We start from the raw sequence: 20,339 nt of genomic DNA, 5'->3' as shown, positions 1-20,339 counted from the left end.
TTTATTAACAGATAAGTTACAGAATAGAGTAATCTCAAGAAACATCCTTCAGCTACTTTTTTACTTTTACTTGAGTAAATGAGTTGAGTCAGTACTTCAACTTTTAGTGGAATATTTTTTAACAGTAGTTTATGAACTTTTACTTAACTAATGTCTGTACTTTTGCCAGCTCTGATACTCAAATGGGAATGTCTGACTAGTTGATGGTATAAATTTCTGGCTTCAGACTAGTTTTTGCACCTTTACTGACAGTATAGTTTCTCGGTTAACATCTCTCACTTACTTTTGCTCTCTGCCTTTCAACCTGCATTAAAGAGAACACCTCAAAGGCAAAGTATGGTTTAATGCCACTCAAGCAGATCAATACTAAAACTCCATCCCTTTTAATTACATTAATTAAATTTCATGCAGCAGTTCATTCACTTTAGTTAATTTGTGTGAAAAAAAGCAAAGTAGAAAGTTGTGATTTAACATAAACTTTATTTTACAGTTATTACATAGGAGAGAGAGAGAGATTCTTAAGCATTCTGGGCCTGAGCTGCCATCATTCGCTCTTTTTGCTTCATTAGACATTTCCTTGCACTGGCATAAGCTCCCAGGTCTCCATCTACAAAGAGGAAAGATGACAATTTAATACATGAAGCGACTGTGCAGCAAAACAGAAAAAGCTCTCCAAAAATCAGGAAATCACAATATGCAAAAACCCAAATCTCCTTTACATAGGAAAAGAAAAGCAAACTCACAAACTCAAAAGCTGGAAATAATGACACTTAATGATAAATGTTGTGTGCCATGACTGAACACTTATTGCTTATAAACTGCACACATCAAAGCTCTGGAACAGCTCAGTACTTACAGCGTGACTGGAAGTTCTTTGTCACCTCATTGAACTGCTGAATTTCCTTAGCACAGTTCTGCTGGTAGCTGTGTCCTTCTCTCTGCTGGCAGGCCCTCAAACGCTCCTGGATCACCTTCACGATCTCCTGATCCACTTTGCTGAGGGACAAGACAGAAACACAAGGGGATTTTCATTTTCTGTCAAAGTCTGTCAGACAGACTTGCCATCTTCTGATCTCTCCCAAATTGTTATGTGTCTTTCAGTCTGGCTGACTGGAATGCTCTAATGCTGTTTGAGACCGTTTCTGAAGCCAGCAAGCACCATACTGGCAGTTTGCTTTGTGTCATTGTGCTACAAGGTGAACTGCTGCCCCCTATTCATGTTACTGCACTCTGGTGAACACAGTTTCTTTAATGTTCTCCTATATTTGGCTACACTCATGCAATCCCTGCAAAAAAATCTCCAAAGCATGCTTGGGGATATGTGCTCGATCCTGTCACCACCATGCTTTTTGCAGAAGGTGTGTTGGCCAGGTGATGAGCTGTAGGTATTGCTCTGCCAGAATGCTGGGACTTCTGGCCAGTTACATCTTTTGCTTCATGCTCTGAGTCATTTAGAAGCATCAACACAAACGCAAAGAAGTCTGTCAGTATCCTGTCACATAAAGAAAAAAGCCCAGAGCCTCATGAAAGATCCACCCCACCCCAGACACTGTTTTAACTTTTCAGAACAGTAGAAACAGTGAGAAAAAAACAAAAACAAAAACTTTTTTTTTTAACCAAAAGCTATTTTGTAAAGTGAAAAACAAATCGTGCAATAAATGGCTGTAGAACATGACATGTCCTGTTTTGGCATGATCTATGTTTTACTTAGACATTTTATAAATTCTATGTTTACTTTTACAGGCTTGTACATATATTATAGGCTTTATACAGTTGTTTGTTTTTTTAAATAGACATATTGTAAGCCTCTTGTCCCCCAGAGCTTTGTATTGAGAGGACATTGCATGCAATTTCACTATATATTCATTCATCTATAATATGAACCAAAGCCTAACCTTATTTTTTATTTATTAAATACAGTACACATTTTCTTTATAAAATGAATTTGAGCTTTGTAAATATTAACTCGGTTACTTTCCACCCTACTGATTAAAAAAACAAAAAACAAAACAAAACAGTGTATGAGACTTTTTTGATGTCAGAGGGGCATGCTAACAAAACTTGTACTTCCTGACCTGCACCATGTTATTTATTCAAAATGCCCACAAACCTTTTGACAAAGATGAAGCCCAAAAGATGAGGTTGTGATGTGAGTATTTTGCGTTTTTGTAGACGATTTTACCTAGGCATAATGCAATATGTGTTTGATTCATTAACAGTGTGTGTGTTACACTTGTTCCTCCACTCAAGTTGAAACATCTTTAGGACTTTTAATGCACAATAAATGATGTCTGTATATATTTGCAAAACGCATTTCAGTTGCTTAAATTTAATTAGTTTACAAAACAACTCTAAAACTATGTTTTCCTTTGTCATTAACATTACAAAGTGCAGACTGGTGGACAAAAAATGCATTCATGTGAAAAGTTTTCATCCCTCTGAATCTCACTCGTATGTTACTTACTAGTCTCTCCTCCACTGCATCTCTGCCTCGTAGTAGCAGGGGTAATCTCCCTCTTTGCACTCCGTCAGGTCAGGAACACGACGGAACTTCTGGTGGTAGTACACGATCTTGTTTTTAGCCCGAATACTGTCAACAGCATCTGGGCGAAGGAAGGAAAGGGTTCAAAGCTCATATAAACTCAGTCCAGGCTGAGTAGGTTGTACATTGCTAGCATAAACATCTAACTAACCGCGGACTTCTACCGCAAAACCTGACATCTACTCGCACAAAACAAAGCTTGTAACTTATCTAGATTTAAACAATTCAGTGGAAGAAAAAGCACCACTTTAAATAAACCAGAATGCGTATACAGCGTCCTCAGTTCTTGTGCTATGTTGTAGAGCTACCCTGTTAGCCGAGTTAGCTTCCAGTTACCTCTAAATGTGGTGACAGGCAGGTCCACGGAATAATAGAAGAGCTTAGACAAAATCAGAGCTGGGTTTGGCAGTGCTGTTTGTTTGTCCACAACCGGAGTCTGCCGAGGAGGCTCTGGGTATGCCCCTTTATCGTAGTCTGCAGGCATTTTTGTACCCTGTTTTGAACAAAACTGAAAAACCCCTACAATTCGACCTCGACAGGTCTCCTTTGGACGGAGCGCATGCGCAGGAAAAGCAACATAATGGCGAATTAGAGGTCAGCAAATAAAAGCGTTCGAACGTCCTTATGCCAGTCTTTATTACTGAATTAGAATTATTACAAATAAAAAACAACTTAAAAGAAAACTTGGAACGAGCTCACTTCAGTTTTCGTAAAATATGAAGGTCGAAGGGTAAAGGTTGCAGGTTGGACTGTTGTACTAGTTAGCTACAGTAGGGGGCGACAGGGAGCCGACTATGATAACTTAAGTTGGAATGCAAAAGTCTTGAACCGCCCTTTTTTTCCTCAATATTTTGCTAGGAAAATGGGAAATTGTGCTTGAAAGTACTTGTACTCATCAGTACTTGGCATGACAACTTTTATTCTTTAATATAGTCTGAACTTTTTTAGGTAAGCTTTCTATCCAGTCTATTGTGATGAACCAAGATTTGAACCTGACTTGAACAAGAATTTCAAATTTGGATTCTATGCTATTCCAGACCTGTTGCCACAGATTTTTAGTGCAGTTCTCGTGTATTTCAGCATACCTCAACCTTTTTTACCTTCACTAAAAATAGCCTCTTGACAGTCACCCCTTCCACTGAGACCATTTCAGCAAAAAGTAGATGGGTCAGCTGAAGGGCCAGATGCATCTCTCAGGTCCTGTGTCAGCTCTTTACTGGATCCCCTTGCCCCCTCAATTTCTTAAGGACATGAGTTTCTGAATTCATCGGTGTGGAGTGGTCCTGGGCTGAAAAAACTAAATCAGGTCAACATTGGTCACATGATCACATGGCATAATCACAACAACTCTGAATTATGCCATATTCAGAAATTTGCAGATGACACGGCCATCATGGGGTGTATCTGGGATGATCAGGAAGAGGAGTACAGAAGTCTGGTGAGGAACTTTGTCGCATGGAGTCACACAAACCACCTGCAACTCAACACCTCAAAGACTAAGGAACTGGTTGTGGACTTCGGGAGGTCCAGAGAAGGTCCACTGCCGGTTCAGATAGAGGGGGAGGAGGTGGAGGTGGTCAACAAGTACAAGTACCTCGGGCTGTGGGTGGACAATAAACTGGACTGGTCATGCAACACAGAGCACCTGTATAAAAAAGCCCAAAGCCGACTGTACTTCCTCAGGAGGCTGAGGTCTTTTAACATCTGCAGGAAGCTCCTGAGGATGTTTTACCAGTCGGTGGTTGCTGGAGTACTTTTCTATGCTGTGGTGTGCTGGGGGAGCAGCACAGCAAAGAGGGACTCATCCAGGCTGGAGAAACTGATCAGGAAGGCTAGCTCTGTGGTCGGCATGAAGCTGGACACTCTGGTGACAGTGGCAGAGAAAAGGACATTAAAGAAACTGATGGACATTATGAACAATGCTGGGCATCCTCTGCACACGGCCATAAACAATCAGAAGAGTCTGTTCAGTGACAGGTTGCTTCTCCCAAAGACAAGAACTAACAGACTTAAAAACTCCTTTGTCCCACACGCCATCAAACTGTTTAACTCCTCTCTGGAGGGGAGAGGGAGGGGAAACAGGAGGACAAAGGAGGGGGGAACAACTAAGCTGTAGTGCCTCTTCACCTCACTGTACAATACCTTGTGCAATACTTTTTGTAAATAGTCAACAGTGCAATAGACTCAATACTTGAAATGTGCAATTCACTTGTATTTTTATTTTTTATTCCTATTTATTCTATTTATCCCCTTCGTATATTTTATTTATATTTGTCTCTGTATTTATATATGTGTGTGTGTGTGTGTGTGTGTATATATATATATATATATATATATATATATATAACAATTCTGTAACTGTAACTTCGGTCGTTGCTGTGCTTTTTGGAAGTCGAATTTCCCAGAGGAACCCACCCAAGGGATTAATAAAGTTCTATCTTATCTTATCTTATCTTACATGGCAGCGAAGACTTTCTTCCTCCTCCTCTCCTTTCTTGGTTGTACGGTTCCTGTCCACTAGGCCTCCCCACCACCTCAGACCTCTGACATTACCATCTTCCCTCCTCCTATCTGGTCAGGACTTGGCAGAGATCGTCTTGTTTGAAAGCGAATACGTCCCCTCATCTGGGCCAAACACCAAATTAGAGCCCTGTGTGTCATCTTATGTATATGACTCTAGCATCTGCACTGGTTTCTGTCTCTTTCTATCTGTCGCTGGGACAATCCGCAGACATGGTCAGTGCTCCTTGTGTTTTTGGTTGTTTTCTTCTTTAGAGGATAGTTAAAGCTGCACTTTTTGGACTGTCTTTGCCTCCTACATGTGTGCATGTGTGTGTGTGAGATGATTTATCACTTTCTTTGACCTTTTGAATTTATAAGAGTGTATGAAGCACACTGAAATCTAGTAATGGCTACGCTTAGGAGAGCACGTGGAACACTGCGCTGGTGACCTTTTTTTTCCTATAACAAGACACCATCGTTTCAAGTTTTCTTAATTATTTTATTTGGATTTCTGAATTACAGATATGAAACAGAAACAGAGTGAAGCAGAAGCACATGGCCTGAATACAAAGGCAACAGATTGGAAGATCATGACAGATGACTCTTTTTGTGTTCCGCTAACTTAACACTGTTAAAGATTTGGAGGACGTTAAAGAAAATGAGGAAATGATCACAAACAGTTGCTCAAAAACATGACTGATGTCACCATATAATACAGTAACTAAAATGAATAATTTGTTTTGCTATGTAAATGTGTGCTACACTTTTAGTATAAAGTGATGTGGGTGTCTCCCACCACTGAAGTGTACATTCGAATGTACACATCTGGACACGTGTGGACATCAGCTTATGTTGTACACTGGCAGTGTGTTTATGACCTGACAAATAATCAAAAGGAGATGGTAACTGTAAAAATGAAAGTAACACTAAACACCCATGGGTTATCTAAATGTCATCAATTTGGGCGTGCACCAACTCCATTGTGGCTTTTCAGTCTCATCGCAAATTCCATGCTCCTCGCCACGGGCACATGGGGTTCCTGCCTTGCAAGCGAAGCAAGAAGCACAGGGGGAGGGTGCGTTCATGGCCCAAAGATAACCCCAGCCATCCCGTCCACCTCACTGCCTTCCTGGGATATAAGGCGGGCATGACCCACACGCTGAGAGAGGTGCACCGCACTGCCCTCAGTATGTAAACATTGATGGATGCAAGACTTTAGACAATCTGTTATCTATTTAGTATATAGCATGCATTATTTTAGAGATGTAAATAGAAATTGAAAGTTGAATAAAATCAAATGATACAGAAAGAATAAACTGGGCATTGCTCAGGCTGCATTCAAGCTGTTAGTGTTAAAAACTGAAAGCTGCTTTGATTTTGTGCTGAGGCTAAACTTAAAATGCATTCCTTCACGTCTCTTTTGTTTTGCATATTTTTACCTTTTTATCACCTTCTGTTTACTTGCTGCATGTTTCACTGACTTGAATCTGTCAGTTTTCCTAGCAGGATCTGCCTCCTTCTGTCTTCCACAGAGCAATCAAAGCGAGAAGAAGTTGAGGCGGTGACCATCATCGAGACTCCGCCTGTCATTGTGGTGGGTGTTGTGGGATACATCAAAACGATCCGTGGTTTGCGCTCCCTGAAAACCATCTTTGCTGAGCACCTGAGTGACGAGTGCAAGCGCAGATTTTATAAAAACTGGTACGCGTGTGTGATCATTTAAAGCTCTCCTGTGCATAGAAGTAATTGACCCGCACATACGGTCTTGTCACACTGTTGTTCCTTCAATATGTGCTGAGCTTTTCTGTGTTTCAGGTATAAGAGCAAGAAGAAGGCCTTCACTAAGTATGCTAAGAAGTGGCAGGACGAGACAGGCAAGAAGCAGCTTAACAAAGACTTCAATGCCATGAAGAAGTACTGTTCAGTCATCAGGGTTATTGTTCACTCACAGGTAGGTTCTAAAATCACCATCCTGCATCACATTAGCTCCGTTTTTAGTTTTCCATCTGATGTCATCGGCTAGTATAATCACTGATATTTATTTACTTGATCTCCTTCTGTTAAATCTCTCCCATGGAGGGGGCAGAGGTGTCAGAGTTATCCAACTGCCCACATGCAACAGAGACAAAAGCCTCCAAATCCCCAAACTCTTGGCTGTCGGTAGCTGGATGGCTTTGACTACAACGATCACCCTGTGGGGAGCACTGGAGGGCAGTTTCAAATAGCAGTTTATAAATAATTTTCACGGGGGATGAAGGCCACTCACAGAGTCTTTGCCTTTATGTTGGCAGCATGAAGCCAAAGATCAGCCAAGATTTCAGTTCTTAAAATCCTGCTAAGATCAAGCCTCCTCAGCTCATGAAAAAAAACATCAACATGCACATTTAAATATCAGAGTTGTTCCAAGTGACTGGTGTTACATCTGAGAGTTCAAACATGGCCACATGCTGAATAATAAATCTAATTATAGTAACTTGAAAGCAAGATGCTTTTCAGTATGCTTCTCAAGCTCTGCACTTAACAACATAGTTGTTTTAGACTTGGGAGCTGCTTCTGTTTGCAGCTTGCAGGCTTCCCTAATTACTTTCCATCTGCCTCCAGATGCGACTGTTGCCCTTAAGGCAGAAAAAAGCTCACGTCGTGGAGGTGCAGCTAAATGGGGGTACCATCTCGGACAAGGTGGACTGGGCGAAGGAGCACCTGGAGCAGGCTGTGCCCGTATCTGCCGTCTTCTACCAGGATGAGATGATTGATGTCATCGGTGTCACGAAAGGTCACGGCTTCAAAGGTAGGAAATGTGCTGTGGCAGCTCCAGGCGTTGAAAAGTTTAATGAGTAATAAACCGGAAGGTCCAACCATGACTTTTACGTCTTTGGGCTGATAGGCGTGACAAGCCGCTGGCACACAAAGAAACTCCCACGGAAGACTCACAAGGGTTTGAGGAAGGTAGCTTGTATTGGAGCCTGGCATCCTGCCCGTGTGGGCTACACTGAAGCTCGCGCTGGTCAGAGAGGCTATCATCACCGCACTGAGATCAACAAAAAGGTTTATAGCTTTAACAACTTACTATATTATATTTGCACACACCTAGTCAATGTTTGTTGGTTGCCTAAACATCTCTTTAAATAAGGAGTATTATGAATTATTATTATTAGTATGAGGGGTTTTCCATAATTGAAATCTTGATGTCCTCTTTTGTTTTTTCAGATCTACCGTATTGGTAGGGGTCTTCACATCCAGGATGGAAAAGTGATCCGGAACAATGCGTCTACTAACTATGACATCAGCCAGAAAACCATTACCCCCATAGTACTCCCAGCTTTGTGTTACAGTATCATATTGTGCATGAAAGTTTTCTCGTATCCAAAGTCGATATTTATAATGTATCAACAGTAATATAAAATGAAGAGTTTGCATCAGGTGAGATATTTTAACCTTTATTACTACATTTATGTCATAGGGAGGCTTTCCTCGCTATGGTGAAGTGAATAATGACTTTGTCATGGTGAAAGGCTGCATTATCGGGGCTAAAAAACGTGTCCTCACCCTTCGAAAGGTAGGGTGAGGAATTTAAAGTCTTCAGCTCTTACAGGTATCATTCGTGTAAGTGTAGTTTAACGTTTTTGGCTGCTCCTCCTCACAGTCTTTACTCACGCACACATCGCGCAAGTCCAAGGAAGGCATCGAGCTCAAGTTCATTGACACCACTTCCAAATTTGGCCATGGGCGCTTCCAGACAGCCCAGGAGAAGAGAGCATTTATGGTGAGTGTGAAAAAACAACCATAAAGAAAAAAACAACAACCAAAAAAACCCAACTGAATACCAGGAAGCAAAGATTTTGATCGAGTGAGGCAAAATAACAGCACAATATGATTCAAATGTTCAAACTATCCACTGATGACATAATAAAATCTGTAATTATCCTGCTGTGTTTTAACTCCCGACCTCTTGTTTACCTGCAGGGGCCTCTGAAGAAAGACACCCAAAAAACAATGCCAGGTCCTCTGCCAGAGGAGGCCTGAAAGTGTGGATTATAAACCCTACAGAACAATAAAATGTGTAAGTTATACTTGAATTTTGTGTTTTAACTGCATTTGTGTTTCTAATCAATAAGGAACACACGAGGAAAGTTTTCATCAAATTTTATTCTTTCCTGGATGGATGGACGGATGGATGATAGTTGGCTCAAACAGCATTCCCTTTTAAAAATACATCAATAACCCTTTAATTTTGTGCAGTTAGCAGTTGTCAGCATTGTAAAAAACATTTCTCTTGTCAGTAATGAACTTCACAGTAGGGGGCACTGCAGCATCATTCTCACAGTCAGGAGGTCACTGCTGAGCTCAGCGAGGCTTCAGGAGACGTTTGTCCTGCACTGGTAACAGAGAACCCACTCAAGCTGGGACCCAGCTGCAGCAGCCTCTGAATCCATTAGAGATTCAGGATAATAGCTGAACATCAGCAATTTTGCCTCAACATCTGAGGCATCAGCCGCGCCTACTCTGACAGGTACTCCTGAGACTCCATGGACGATTGCTGGGATGAGGAATGGATTGAGGAATGGTGGGATGCGGGTGGGTTGTCCAGTCCAGATGTCATGAGGGGCAGATAAAGATCATCCATGTTGGGCATGACAAACACTTTCTGTTCAGAGACAAAGGACAACACAACCATATTTAATTACTAATGCAATCATTAAACGTTACTGTCACAGACGCAGGAAATTTCTGCTCATGCTGATATCAATCTGTCAGAACATAAATGCATGAATTATTAATCGGAATCATCCCCGTGGGCAAACGGAAACACTGATGGACTGACCTGGAACTCACACTGCAGTTTTTTCTCAATCCACTCAGTTACATGAGTGAAGGTGACCTCCCTCTCCCCCAGCATGGGACGCACATGAAGGTCCAACCTGGGAGGCACCCGGAAACTGTACCTGAAAGAGAGCGGCTATCACCATGGTGTATAATGAGTAAAGAAACAAAACCTGCAGTTTGCACTGAATTTCTTGATGGTAATTAAATTCAGTGAAGTGGTAAGACAGCCAAGAGAATCAGCACCATATCCTATCAGTAGGAGGAGGAGGGATGTTGATGGCCAGCGTCCCAGAAAGCTCCAGGACCTCAACGCTCAGCATCAGGGGCATGTTGGAAACCTCAGATATCTTCTTTCTTATGTACTCATTCTCTGTGGCTTTCTGGAAGTATTTGGACTTTGCTATCTTGTCCACGAATCTCAAGATTTTCCTGCTTGTCCTGCCACCTGCGTGCCTGTAAAGGATAAAGACCAAGAACAGTCAATAGGGACTACCTCATAGTGATGAAATGTCATCACCATGCCTTCATATTTCTAGGTGGAAAAATTCTAAATAAGTTTTTAAGTTACCCGTCAGCCGCCATTACAGGACTCTTGTCTCCCACGCATCCGTGTAGCTCAGATGGAGGGACCTCCTCTTCATCAGATGACCCTGCGCTGGATGACTCTTCATCACTATCAGCCAGTATACACAGCTTCATCTTAGAGCTGAAAAAAACATAACAGTTCTAGTCATCATATCAACCTGCTCAGGTTAAAAACACATTTCTTCGCAAACACTGAAATGCTAAAGTGGGTCTCACCCCACTTTCTGGGTCTCTGGTACACTGTGAGCCTCATCCTCTCCCTCTTTACCCAGCTTACACAGGTTCATCTTTGTCTCTAGGGTCATCTGAAGGCAGCCGGTGTACACCAACTCCAGCTGTAGCCACAGACCTTGGGGATAAAGGTGTGGGGGAAAAAAGGAAGGGCTTAAAGCTTACAGCAGCTGAATTCTTAATTAGTTCAAAACCCTGAGTTTGGTTTAGTCTCTCTTCTTAATCCGTTTTGGCACGGTGTTGTGCAGAAGGGACATTAGACTGGCGGATGATAGCTTCGGCTAGTTATTGTTGGTCGACGATAGCTCGGGCTAAGAGGATTGCTAATCGCTTCAGCGGGAGACAATGGAAAGCTTTTAGGACGGCCATGACAAACCAAACTCAGTAATGAAACAATTGAGATCTTGGCCTGTACTCACAGCAGGAATGCGACTGAGAAAGAGATCTGGGTATACGCTGTTAAGTAACCAGTAAAGTCTGGCTACTCCTCGCATGCAGTTAAAATGCGTGCGTTAGAAAGTATTTGACAAAGGAAGCATATGAACACAACCATGGTGTACCTCTGGAGTCCAGCGTAGGTTTAGATGTGCTAAGGATGTGAGGTAGGCAGGTGCCCATGTCCAGATCAGCTAGAGTCAGCTCATTCATGAAGTACGGCAGCTACAATGAGACAAAGGGAGTCTTGGTGCATTCACGTCAGTAAAAGAAAGCTCTTAAAATATAGTCAGGCAAAAGCACAGCAGAAGTATTACAAGGCTGGCTAATTACCTCCATGAAATGAGCGAGCAGGGGAAACTATACTGTGTGAATATGTGTGTGACTGTGTAAGAGAAAAAAAACAGAAGGTCTGTGTCACAGAGGAGTGTATGCAATGAGCAATGGGATGCTGCAGGACCATCAGTGCTCCTCTAAGCACTCCCCACCCATTGCCCTGGGAGCCAGAGGGAGTGCATTATCAGCAGTCTCTCTCTCTCTCTCTCTCTCTCTCTCTCTCTCTCTCTCTCTCTCTCTCTCTCTCTCTCTCTCTCTCTCACACACACATACACACACACAACCCCATTCAGCTATCTTAGTGAGGACCTTCATTGACAGGTTTTCCTAGCCCCTTCCCCTAATCCTAACCATTAAAAATGAATGCCTAACCCTAACCCTTACCCTAAACCTAACCATAACCATAACCCAACTGTAACTCTGACACTAAAACCACATTTTGAGCCTCAAAAAGGCCTTCAAACATGTGAGGACCGGTGAGTGTGTCCTCACAAGTGACTGTTGGTTCTCACAAGTATAGTAGAATGCAGATTTTGGTCCTCACAAAGATAGCTAGACAGGAACACACCACACACACACACACACAGAAAAGGAGAAAGGCAGCGTTTGTGCACTTAATGTCATGTATTTTGACCTCTGACCTGATGTTCAGGCTGTCCTACAGTTTATTTAGTTTCCATCTCTTTAAGAAGCCACATCATTAGTCACAGGGACACTGCTGATGCTGTGGTATCTGACTAAGCTCGAAAAATAAATAACATTTTCAGCTCCCCTATGCCAACTGCTAACTTTTTGTGATCCATGAAAGGCAGCATAGAATGAGCAACACCCAACCTATGGTTAGTGTATCTGGCACCTTTGTTTGCTAGTATGATTGGGGTGCACTTGTCCCCTTATAGAGCAGTAAACCACAGGCGTAATGCATCACAGCAGTTCTGGTAGCATGCAGGGGCCAAATGTGATTTTTATGTTTCTCTTTCCTTTAGTTTGCTAAAAAACAAACAAAAAAAACCCCCACACCTAACCTACACACATTCTCATACACCATCACCTTGATCTTGCTGAGTTTCTTCTGGATTTTGTGCGCCACCTGATCGGCCCAGTATTTCTCCCAGAGAAAGTCCCAGAAGATTCTTCCCACCAGACAGTTAACCCAGGTGGGCTCACTCTCTGCAGAGCATTCCCCCGGCCCAGTACCTGCATCAGCCTCAGCTCCACCCTGACCTCCAGAACCATGCTCTTTGGCGTCAATCTGCAGGAAATATTTAAAAAAAAAATGAGACATATATATTTCCACAAACATTTTTCAGGAGTAAAATGACCAAATAGGACTGAGAAACAAAATACGCACTTGCACTGTCATCTAAAATAAATACCACTCTCATTTTCTGTGGCACCTCCTCTAAACATCTGAACAGACTGTCCCTCTGTGGGGGTTCCAATCCCAAACCACCTAATTCAGCATTAGAAGCACAGACAAGTATGTTCCAGTCCCAATGAGTTACTATTTATAGTTTTCCAGCCAGATGATATCTGATATTGCTGAATACAAAAATTTGGTCCAGTCAGCAGGTGTATTTAGCTGAGCCAGCATTCTGGACAAGGCTCATGTGAGCACAGAGAACACTATAAAAGAAAAGTGGATATAAAGCAGCTCTGATCAGTGTGGGTTATTGTGACATGAGTTAAACAGGGCTAAGAAACACTGCTATATCTCCCCCCGATGGAAAAAAAAACTATTTAAATGGAACCTGAAAAACAGTGACGGGAAGTTTAAAGTTTACATCACTTCGAGAGATGCTTGATAGTCAATCTAAAGCTTGTTCACTGACCTTTTTGCAAGTCGTGGGGCTTCCCTTGTCACTGTGGCAGGGGCTGGGGGTGGGATTGCAACTTTCTGAGCCCATTAGCTGAGTCATGTAGGAGCTGTAGTCCAATAGGGTTCTTGCTTTCATTGCTCCTGGGAAATCAGGCAGCTCCTCTGTGCTTTCTTTAATGGTCTCTCCACTGCTTAGTGTTTCTGTGTGACACATTTGAAAGTAAAGAGTTGGTGAATCTAAAAATATTGCTGAAAGAATGATCGAATAAGGCAAATTTGGCATTGAGTAACTTGTAGTACATGTATTTTAAATGAAAGAGGTGACTTTTCCGGGCTACATATAGTATCGCAACCAGCTGAATTTCTCCATATCACTCAACCAAGTCGTCTTCTTACCTGTGTTTCCTTCATCTCTTACACTGGTCTGGGCTAAGGCTCTAGAGGCTGACACAAAATGCTGGAACCACTCCTCCTTCTCTCTTCCAGTGCGACCAAACAGGTAGAGGGTGACGGGAAACTGCTGGTGGGGATCTGTGTTTTTCTCTTCCCTTTCTTCTTCGGTTTCCTGCCCTTCAACCACGCTTTCCTCCCCTACCTCCCCCTCAGCCAGAGTGATGCAGATTGGGTACTTCCTGTTCCACACCCTCTTACGAGCCAAACCAGGAGGCACCAGAGACACCTGAAGTAAAAATGTTGAAAAGAAGGACCAACTATTCATTTCATTTCTGTTCCATCTGCATTTATACAACATGCTCTGAAAGCACTGCCAGTGAATGTGTGTTAACTTTACTCTGTTATCATACAGGGAGAGCTACTTTAGTTTGCCTCAGTGGGCAGGTGAGATAGCGGAGAGGTCCGGTTTATTAGTTTTGGTCATAACTGTTTCAGTGGGCGCAGAGAAATAAGAGCAAGGGGTTCAGGTGGTTCTAATGTCCCTCTGAAAGGCAGGCTTGCTTTCTCACAAATGAACTGACCTTACAGTTAGCCAGCTGGTAAGTGCGTGAACGCAGAAAAACGGCTTTGTGGGGTGTCTCGTCGAAAGAAGCCCACCGGGCGATGTTGGCACGTGGGTATGCTAGTTGCAGCCGGCTGCCTTCCAGTGTAACATAGACAGAGTGTGTGATGGAGGGGTGGAAAGTCTCAGGGTCATAGCTGTGGGTCTCATTCATCCAGCCCTGAAAGTGAGTAATAAGAACATTTAATCCAAAAGGACAGGATTCAAGCAGAAACCTCTGCAGCCACAAACCATTTTATGTTTTCTTGGTAAAACTAAAGTACATCTACAAATACAAATATTTGTATTTGTATTGAGGCTGCATTTAACCAAGAGTTAACATTTAAGCATTAAATACGGCTAGGGAGGCAAAGATTGTACTGTGGCAAATTAGATCCACAGCAAGTGGTGCAAACTGTGACAAACAGCTCAGCAGGAGGGGAAACACGAGCCCGGGCACAATACAACTCTCACTTAACACCCTCTTAAGGCCCTCTATCCTGATACAATTTGTCTTTTTTAAAATCTTTTTAAGTATCACTGTTCTAGTCAGACTGACACAGAAGTACTTTGAGAAAGCTATTATCAGACTGCACCTCTCTTTCATGGATAATAATCGGTCCTCAGGGGCTACTTTTAAAACAGCAATTACCTAAAAACGATTCCATTAAGCACCATTCAAAGCACTATCTTTCTTTGATGCTATCTAATGCCCGCTGATCTTTGATATTTTGATCTCTCATCCTGCAAAACAAACATTTGAGCATTTCCATGTAGCCAAATTAGCAAAAGAGGAAACAGAAAAGGAGTGGCTGCAGAGGTTATTTTGCATACAGAGGCAGATCGGAGTGTGCGTAATCACAACAATGGCTCTTTAAACGGCAACATGTTTGTGATGGAAATGCTGTAATAATCTTTATCATATTAATGGTTGCAAATGAACACAAAGCAGAATTAAAGCAGGTGGAAAGCTATTAAAACAGATTCATTGTGGCGATACAAACTTTGACCTGCACAATTTCATTTAGAGGGAAAACAACAGTCCTCCTGGGTATCTGTCGTCTTGATCTGCCACAGTTTGACTGCATACGGATTTAGAGGTAACATTTAGATTAGTCTTCTTCTATGCTCATGTATAGAGTAATTTTAAAAACTAATTTATTACCTGTAGGTTGTGTAGATTTGCGAGCTCTCCGTCCAGTGGATTGTCATTCACGGCACTGAGTTTGCTATGTAAGACCCAGTTCCTTTTGGCGGCTGAGCGCTGTGGGGCAAACATGAACACCAGTACCAAGCCCAGCATAAAGCCACATGCAACCCCCACTGACAGACCTGTCACGTAGGGAGGAAGAGGCAGGACAAAGAAACCATAAGCTAGAAGGCCCACAGGAAAGAGCCAGTAAAGAGGCAAAGATGAACCCGGCACTGTCACTTGACACTGAGGGTAAGTTCTAGGATGTGTCTCTCTGGAGCTGTTCTGGCGCTCCACCACCTGAATCATATCCCCATAGGTGCAGATTTCCAAATGTTTGTCTCTGCTTAGGGTGTGCCGTTCTGGGGAGATGGAGGATTTTGTTAATGAATCCTTTTGGAGTCGTCTGACGGCAGTGTCACACACCCCTTTGTGCTCACCGTCAGTCCTCCTCCGACACCTGAGGCCTGCTTCGTCGCTGCTTCCATCTCTTCCACCAGTGCTGTGGGGGGCTGGTGATTCTCCTGCACCAGAAGTCCTCCCCTGCTTGGGGCTTCCAGAGCTTTCATCCCCCATAATCTTACTCAGCATGCTCAGTGGGTCCTGCATGGCCTCCGAGAACTTCCGCCGCGTGTCCTCCAGCTCGGCGATAAGGGAACTGCCCCGTGGCTCCGTGGGAGACATGCTGCCCGTGGAGGGAGGTGAAACCCAGGCGTCGTTCTCACCCATTCCTCCTGTTTCAGGTCTGGCCTCCAGTATCTTTGGATATGTAAGCTGCTTAAAAGGATGCAAATGTAGCTTGGAGTCAGACTTGGAGAGGTTGACCTCGGGCTCTACACGGCGGGAGATCTCTGTGCTGAGAGACTTGACCAGACTGAGGAGGGGCTTGCTTCTTAAAGAGCTGCTTTCCCTTGGCTCCAGATCCGTGGAGGAAGATTTCACTAGGTTGGTGGTGACAGGCAGACCTGCTGATGATTCTGATAGATCAGCTAACGAGCCTGGGGAAGAGGGGGAGTGAGGCAGGAAGAGAGGCTGGGAGCGTTGCCCTTGGCTAAGGTCCAGATTGATCCACAAATTGGGTTCAGGCCGGCTCTCCCTGCTTTCTGGTTTGTCTTTGGAAAAGGTCACAGAAGGACCCTCCTCATGGCGGTCCAGACTGAAGATCAGCTTGCTGTCCTCCATGATGGTTGTTAATGAGGAGCTAAGATGAGGATGTGGTCAAAAAGATGGAGTTGTAGCCCTCCGAGACACGAATGCATGAGAGACTGTAACTGCATGGACAACTGGAAAATCCTTCTCAGGGTGGGTGCAGTCCATTGTGTTGGACCCTGAAAAAAACAGTGAAAATATAGTTTTAAATCCACTACTTTGACCTGCCCTTTATTTCCTTTCTCTCTGTTCCACTCTTCCAAACCTTTGAAAGTTTCTTTCCCCTTTCTCTTGTCACTTGTTTTTTCTCTCAGTCCTTTCTGCACCTTCTCCTTCGTCTTTTAAATGAATATCCTCAGATGTGGCTCTTATTTTCTTAAAAACAAAAGTAAGGTAAAAAAAAAAAAAATCTGGTAATTCTTTGTTTTTACATTCATCGGGCCCCAATATGCCCAAATATCAAAGAGAAATTAAAAATGCATGTCGTGGAAGAGTTCGGGTCTTAGGAGGTTAAAAACCCTTTAAATCGATCACGAGCATATATCATTGCCAGGCAGACTGTACAGTTTAATTCACTGAGAGTCAACACATCAAACGGCTGTAATCTTCCTGATTAAAGAAGCTTTTGTAACAGAGAACTAAATCACTCAGGGCACAAGTTGCATTTGATGAATCAGTCAGTTTCAAGTGCATTTATCCATAAACTAGCTCACACACACAACACAGTGTGATCTGCAGTATCAGTCAAGCTTTATGAGCAATGTAATGTGACCCTGCTCATCTGCATCATAATAAACTAAGAAATGCGGCTATTAGTGAGCAAATACAGTCATGCAAGGAAATAAGAAGCAAAATTTGAACAACATGATTAGTAATTGGTTCTGTGTGTTATAAATGATCTTGATGAAACCAATTTTCAGGGCCTGAAAAAGAAACCGGTTAACTTGCTTTGGGTGCCACCAAATCTCTCTGTGTCTCTGCATGACGCTCATACGGCGAGATATTAATTTTAGCACCAAGCTGCTGGGCTGCTTGTCAAATCTAATTAACCAAAAGTGCTGCTCTTTGAGTGCTTAAGCTGCCCTAGACAGTACTGCATTACCCTAATCAATTTCCACTTGCAAGTCAATTTGGATCAGTTCGTGCTGACAGGGGGAGGAAAACCTCCGCTGCTCAGTGGAATATAGAGTCAGCAGGGAGTTGGCAGCTTTCCAGGCAGGACTGTGGATGCAATTTTGCACAAGTAAGAGTGAGGAGGTGTAACCCTCAGAGGACTGGAGACAAAGATACAGGCAAGCCTAGACCTCGTGTTCTTGGTTTGTCGTTTGGGAGTGGAAAGTGGAGCAGATATTCCTCTGGAAAAAAATATGAAGGATTAGAAGCTAAAATTAGAATCTACACACCAACATTTTTTCTGTCACAGGAAAGAAATAATGAGCAGAAAAAAAGAACTAAAAACACGGTTCAAAGGAAACAAGCTCATTTTGTAAGAGAAAGTAAAATGCAAAGAAACCGAGACAGCAATAAATCCTTTGTTATAACAGTTTAGTAGCTTGTTAAGAAAATAATAGAGAAATGATAACTGAAAATGCAGTTCTTGGCATTAAAAAGCTGTCAACAGCTGGGCGACTCCCAGCCTTTCAGTGTGAAGGCTTAACCGTGACAAACTATCAGACCTGAAAACTTTCTATAAATGTGCTTTTTTTTTTAAATGTCACAAGCTAAAAGATCTTATACTCACGCACAAGGACACTGATGGAAAAAGTCACACACTGAACTCTAAGAATGCACATGTCGTATTTCATAGGTCTGTAAGTTCAGACTCTGTCTTCAGGTTAAGCTTCTGTATTGCACACGTCATTTATACCTGCCCATACACTCAGAACACGTTTGGTCAATTCAACCATCGTCCTATATTCTCTGTAAATATTAACCACATCATTTAGTTTAAATTTAGGAGCATATTGCCTACTTGTGCGTATTTAGTATTTGCACTGTTCTTCATGTTGAAGCAAAATGTTTTGTTTTATTTGCACTATGTGTTCACTGGGGTCTCCGAGATTTGCAGTTCCATCTCTCTGCACACTTGCATACAGCTGAGATGACAAAGTTCACGTTTGACACTGAAAGCGATATCAAATGATGTGCATTTGATATATTCTTCCAGCATATTCTTCCAATCAGCAGACAGCAACATATGAGTCAGAATGGATTGAGGGAATAATGATGGCACCAGCAGAGAGTCCCACTTTTATCCCTGACGTCAACACGGTTTTGAATTCTGCCAAAGTGTCATGTCTCCCCTGCTCTGTCCTCCTCTTGGCCTTTTTATCCTGGATTAAGTGGGGGGAATCGGATAAAGAGGAGACAAAATAATATTTCAAATGTTATTTTTTTCTGAGAAAGATTTAATTCATTAAAATAAATAGATTTAACTGTTACCTGGGATCATTTGAGGACTGGCCCTAGAGGCTGGCATCACGCACCTTTATTTCCATGCCATCCCTGTGCCTCTTAATCTTGCCCTCAAACAACCATTTGACCACGGTGACACATTTGGCACTGGGTGGTGTTTGTTTGGGTATCACAAGGTAAGTATCAGTGGACTTGAACTGAAGCAGGTTATTAAGATAATACTTCAGGGGCTTAAAGAGTCTGTTGGAGCACATCCTCCCTCAAAACTTTTTTGTTTTTTAGCTTTTAAACCGTTCCCCGCTGATAAGTAGAGCTATTTCAAAACACACCAAATTCACCAGAGCATGATGAGGACGAGAAAATCAGTGTCTCAAGACAAAATCCTACAACTCTGATTTTTTGGTAGTAAAAGAATCTATTCTATTGCACTGACAGAGATTTTTCCCAAACAAAAGAAAAACAGCAATGCGTTAGTACTTACCTAAACGTGCCATGACTGACCATCTGCCCCTCTAATATATCAGTGGCAGAGGTTGGGTGAGGTCCAGAGTAATTTATTGCGCTTCCAGCGCAGGCTGCAGTGATCGGTCTGGATGTGCTGCAGAGTGCGTGCTCTGCACACGGGGATTCACGCCACCCAGCCAACCACCTACCGCAGGAACGCTCACCCAACTTCATTCACATCACCTTCGCTGGGGAAACCATCCAAACTCCCGAGAACAAATGACTGGCGTTTAAACGCGCAGTTCAGCTTTGAGAGACAAGCAAGCCAGCGGCGGTGCCACGACTTGACATCGCCACTTCCGCCCGCTTCGGGAGGCGTCAGGCCGAAACAGAATAATGTGATTATCGGTGTCCTGGCTGCAGAGTGGACCAAACTGTAATCCAGATTAGATCTCAGAGGCCAACAGTTGGCGGAGTGACGACTCCTCTCTGCTCTGCCCCACAGCGTGAAAACAGAGCCTGAGCTCAACCCTCCTCTCCGCTCCACACCGCAGTCCCCGCTGTACGCAGACTTATGTAATTGCGCGACCTGGAAAATTCACGCCGGGATTAATGTTCAAAAGACTGTTTTTATGGCAATCCAGCTAACATTGAAGCCCCGCTTTCATCTGTGCGTGCAAACAGGAAACTTTTCATGACTCCCTTCTAATTAATTTACTAATTACTTAATTGACTTAAATCATTAACATTGTTTTTTTAAAGCTCCATATTAATGATTTGCATCATTGGGTTTGTGCTTGTGTGACTTAAAGGAATATACATTTAGAAAGAGAAGGATTAAACGGGAGGCAATAACCTGATTTCCCGCGAC

General features: G+C 42.8%; 3 protein-coding genes across 4 annotated transcripts; 1 reads left to right on the top strand and 2 right to left on the bottom strand.

Annotated features, from left to right (window-relative positions):
• Nucleotides 1-460: 460 nt before the first annotated feature.
• On the bottom strand, nt 461-3,122 carry ndufb10 (NADH:ubiquinone oxidoreductase subunit B10). Its single transcript, XM_082531766.1, has 4 exons — nt 2,879-3,122; nt 2,465-2,603; nt 857-996; nt 461-607 (listed from the first exon to the last, which is right to left on the bottom strand). Exons 1-4 carry the CDS (start codon nt 3,024-3,026, stop codon nt 519-521), a joined length of 516 nt encoding a protein of 171 aa, XP_082387892.1. The 5' UTR covers nt 3,027-3,122; the 3' UTR covers nt 461-518.
• Nucleotides 3,123-5,071: 1,949 nt separating this feature from the next.
• On the top strand, nt 5,072-9,120 carry LOC309704764 (large ribosomal subunit protein uL3-like). The gene is made up of 10 exons (XM_082530168.1): nt 5,072-5,278; nt 6,039-6,231; nt 6,577-6,745; nt 6,860-6,995; nt 7,646-7,832; nt 7,929-8,089; nt 8,252-8,353; nt 8,505-8,600; nt 8,688-8,807; nt 9,008-9,120. Exons 1-10 carry the CDS (start codon nt 5,207-5,209, stop codon nt 9,065-9,067), a joined length of 1,296 nt encoding a protein of 431 aa, XP_082386294.1. The 5' UTR covers nt 5,072-5,206; the 3' UTR covers nt 9,068-9,120.
• A 51-nt stretch (nt 9,121-9,171) lies between these two features.
• On the bottom strand, nt 9,172-20,339 carry LOC309704755 (testis-expressed protein 2-like). 2 transcript variants are annotated; one of them, XM_082530147.1, is made up of 12 exons: nt 19,506-20,339; nt 15,434-16,788; nt 14,249-14,449; nt 13,671-13,953; nt 13,288-13,475; nt 12,507-12,707; nt 11,245-11,344; nt 10,670-10,802; nt 10,437-10,574; nt 10,112-10,321; nt 9,867-9,987; nt 9,172-9,689 (listed from the first exon to the last, which is right to left on the bottom strand). In XM_082530147.1, the coding sequence occupies exons 2-12, from the start codon at nt 16,640-16,642 to the stop codon at nt 9,543-9,545; spliced, it is 2,931 nt and encodes a 976-aa protein (XP_082386273.1). In that variant the 5' UTR covers nt 16,643-16,788; nt 19,506-20,339; the 3' UTR covers nt 9,172-9,542. The 2 variants fall into 2 exon arrangements, with proteins under 2 accessions (XP_082386273.1, XP_082386274.1); XM_082530148.1 differs by lacking the exon at nt 19,506-20,339 and adding an exon at nt 16,875-16,951.

This window comes from Aulonocara stuartgranti, assembly GCF_965226115.1.
Source record: "Aulonocara stuartgranti genome assembly, chromosome: 4".
Classification (NCBI taxonomy): Eukaryota; Metazoa; Chordata; class Actinopteri; order Cichliformes; family Cichlidae; genus Aulonocara; species Aulonocara stuartgranti.
The sequence above is the reverse complement of the archived record's forward strand: the minus strand, read 5'-3'. Positions and strand labels throughout refer to the sequence as shown.

What these genes read in the sequence shown, in the direction of transcription:
- LOC309704755 (XM_082530147.1), bottom strand. Translation starts at nt 16,642, where the DNA reads ATGGAGGACAGCAAGCTGATCTTCAGTCTGGACCGCCATGAGGAGGGT. An exon ending in ACCAGCTGGCTAACTGTAAG is followed by an intron (nt 13,954 to 14,248) that starts GTCAGTTCATTT and finishes TTTTTACTTCAG; the next exon opens with GTGTCTCTGGTGCCTCCTGG. An exon ending in GCCCCACGACTTGCAAAAAG is followed by an intron (nt 12,708 to 13,287) that starts GTCAGTGAACAA and finishes TATTTCCTGCAG; the next exon opens with ATTGACGCCAAAGAGCATGG.
- LOC309704764 (XM_082530168.1), top strand. Translation starts at nt 5,207, where the DNA reads ATGTATATGACTCTAGCATCTGCACTGGTTTCTGTCTCTTTCTATCTG. An exon ending in GGTGCACCGCACTGCCCTCA is followed by an intron (nt 6,232 to 6,576) that starts GTATGTAAACAT and finishes TGTCTTCCACAG; the next exon opens with AGCAATCAAAGCGAGAAGAA. An exon ending in GAAAGGTCACGGCTTCAAAG is followed by an intron (nt 7,833 to 7,928) that starts GTAGGAAATGTG and finishes TTGGGCTGATAG; the next exon opens with GCGTGACAAGCCGCTGGCAC.
- ndufb10 (XM_082531766.1), bottom strand. Translation starts at nt 3,026, where the DNA reads ATGCCTGCAGACTACGATAAAGGGGCATACCCAGAGCCTCCTCGGCAG. An exon ending in GCCTGTCACCACATTTAGAG is followed by an intron (nt 2,604 to 2,878) that starts GTAACTGGAAGC and finishes TCCTTCGCCCAG; the next exon opens with ATGCTGTTGACAGTATTCGG. An exon ending in ATGCAGTGGAGGAGAGACTA is followed by an intron (nt 997 to 2,464) that starts GTAAGTAACATA and finishes CTTGTCCCTCAG; the next exon opens with CAAAGTGGATCAGGAGATCG.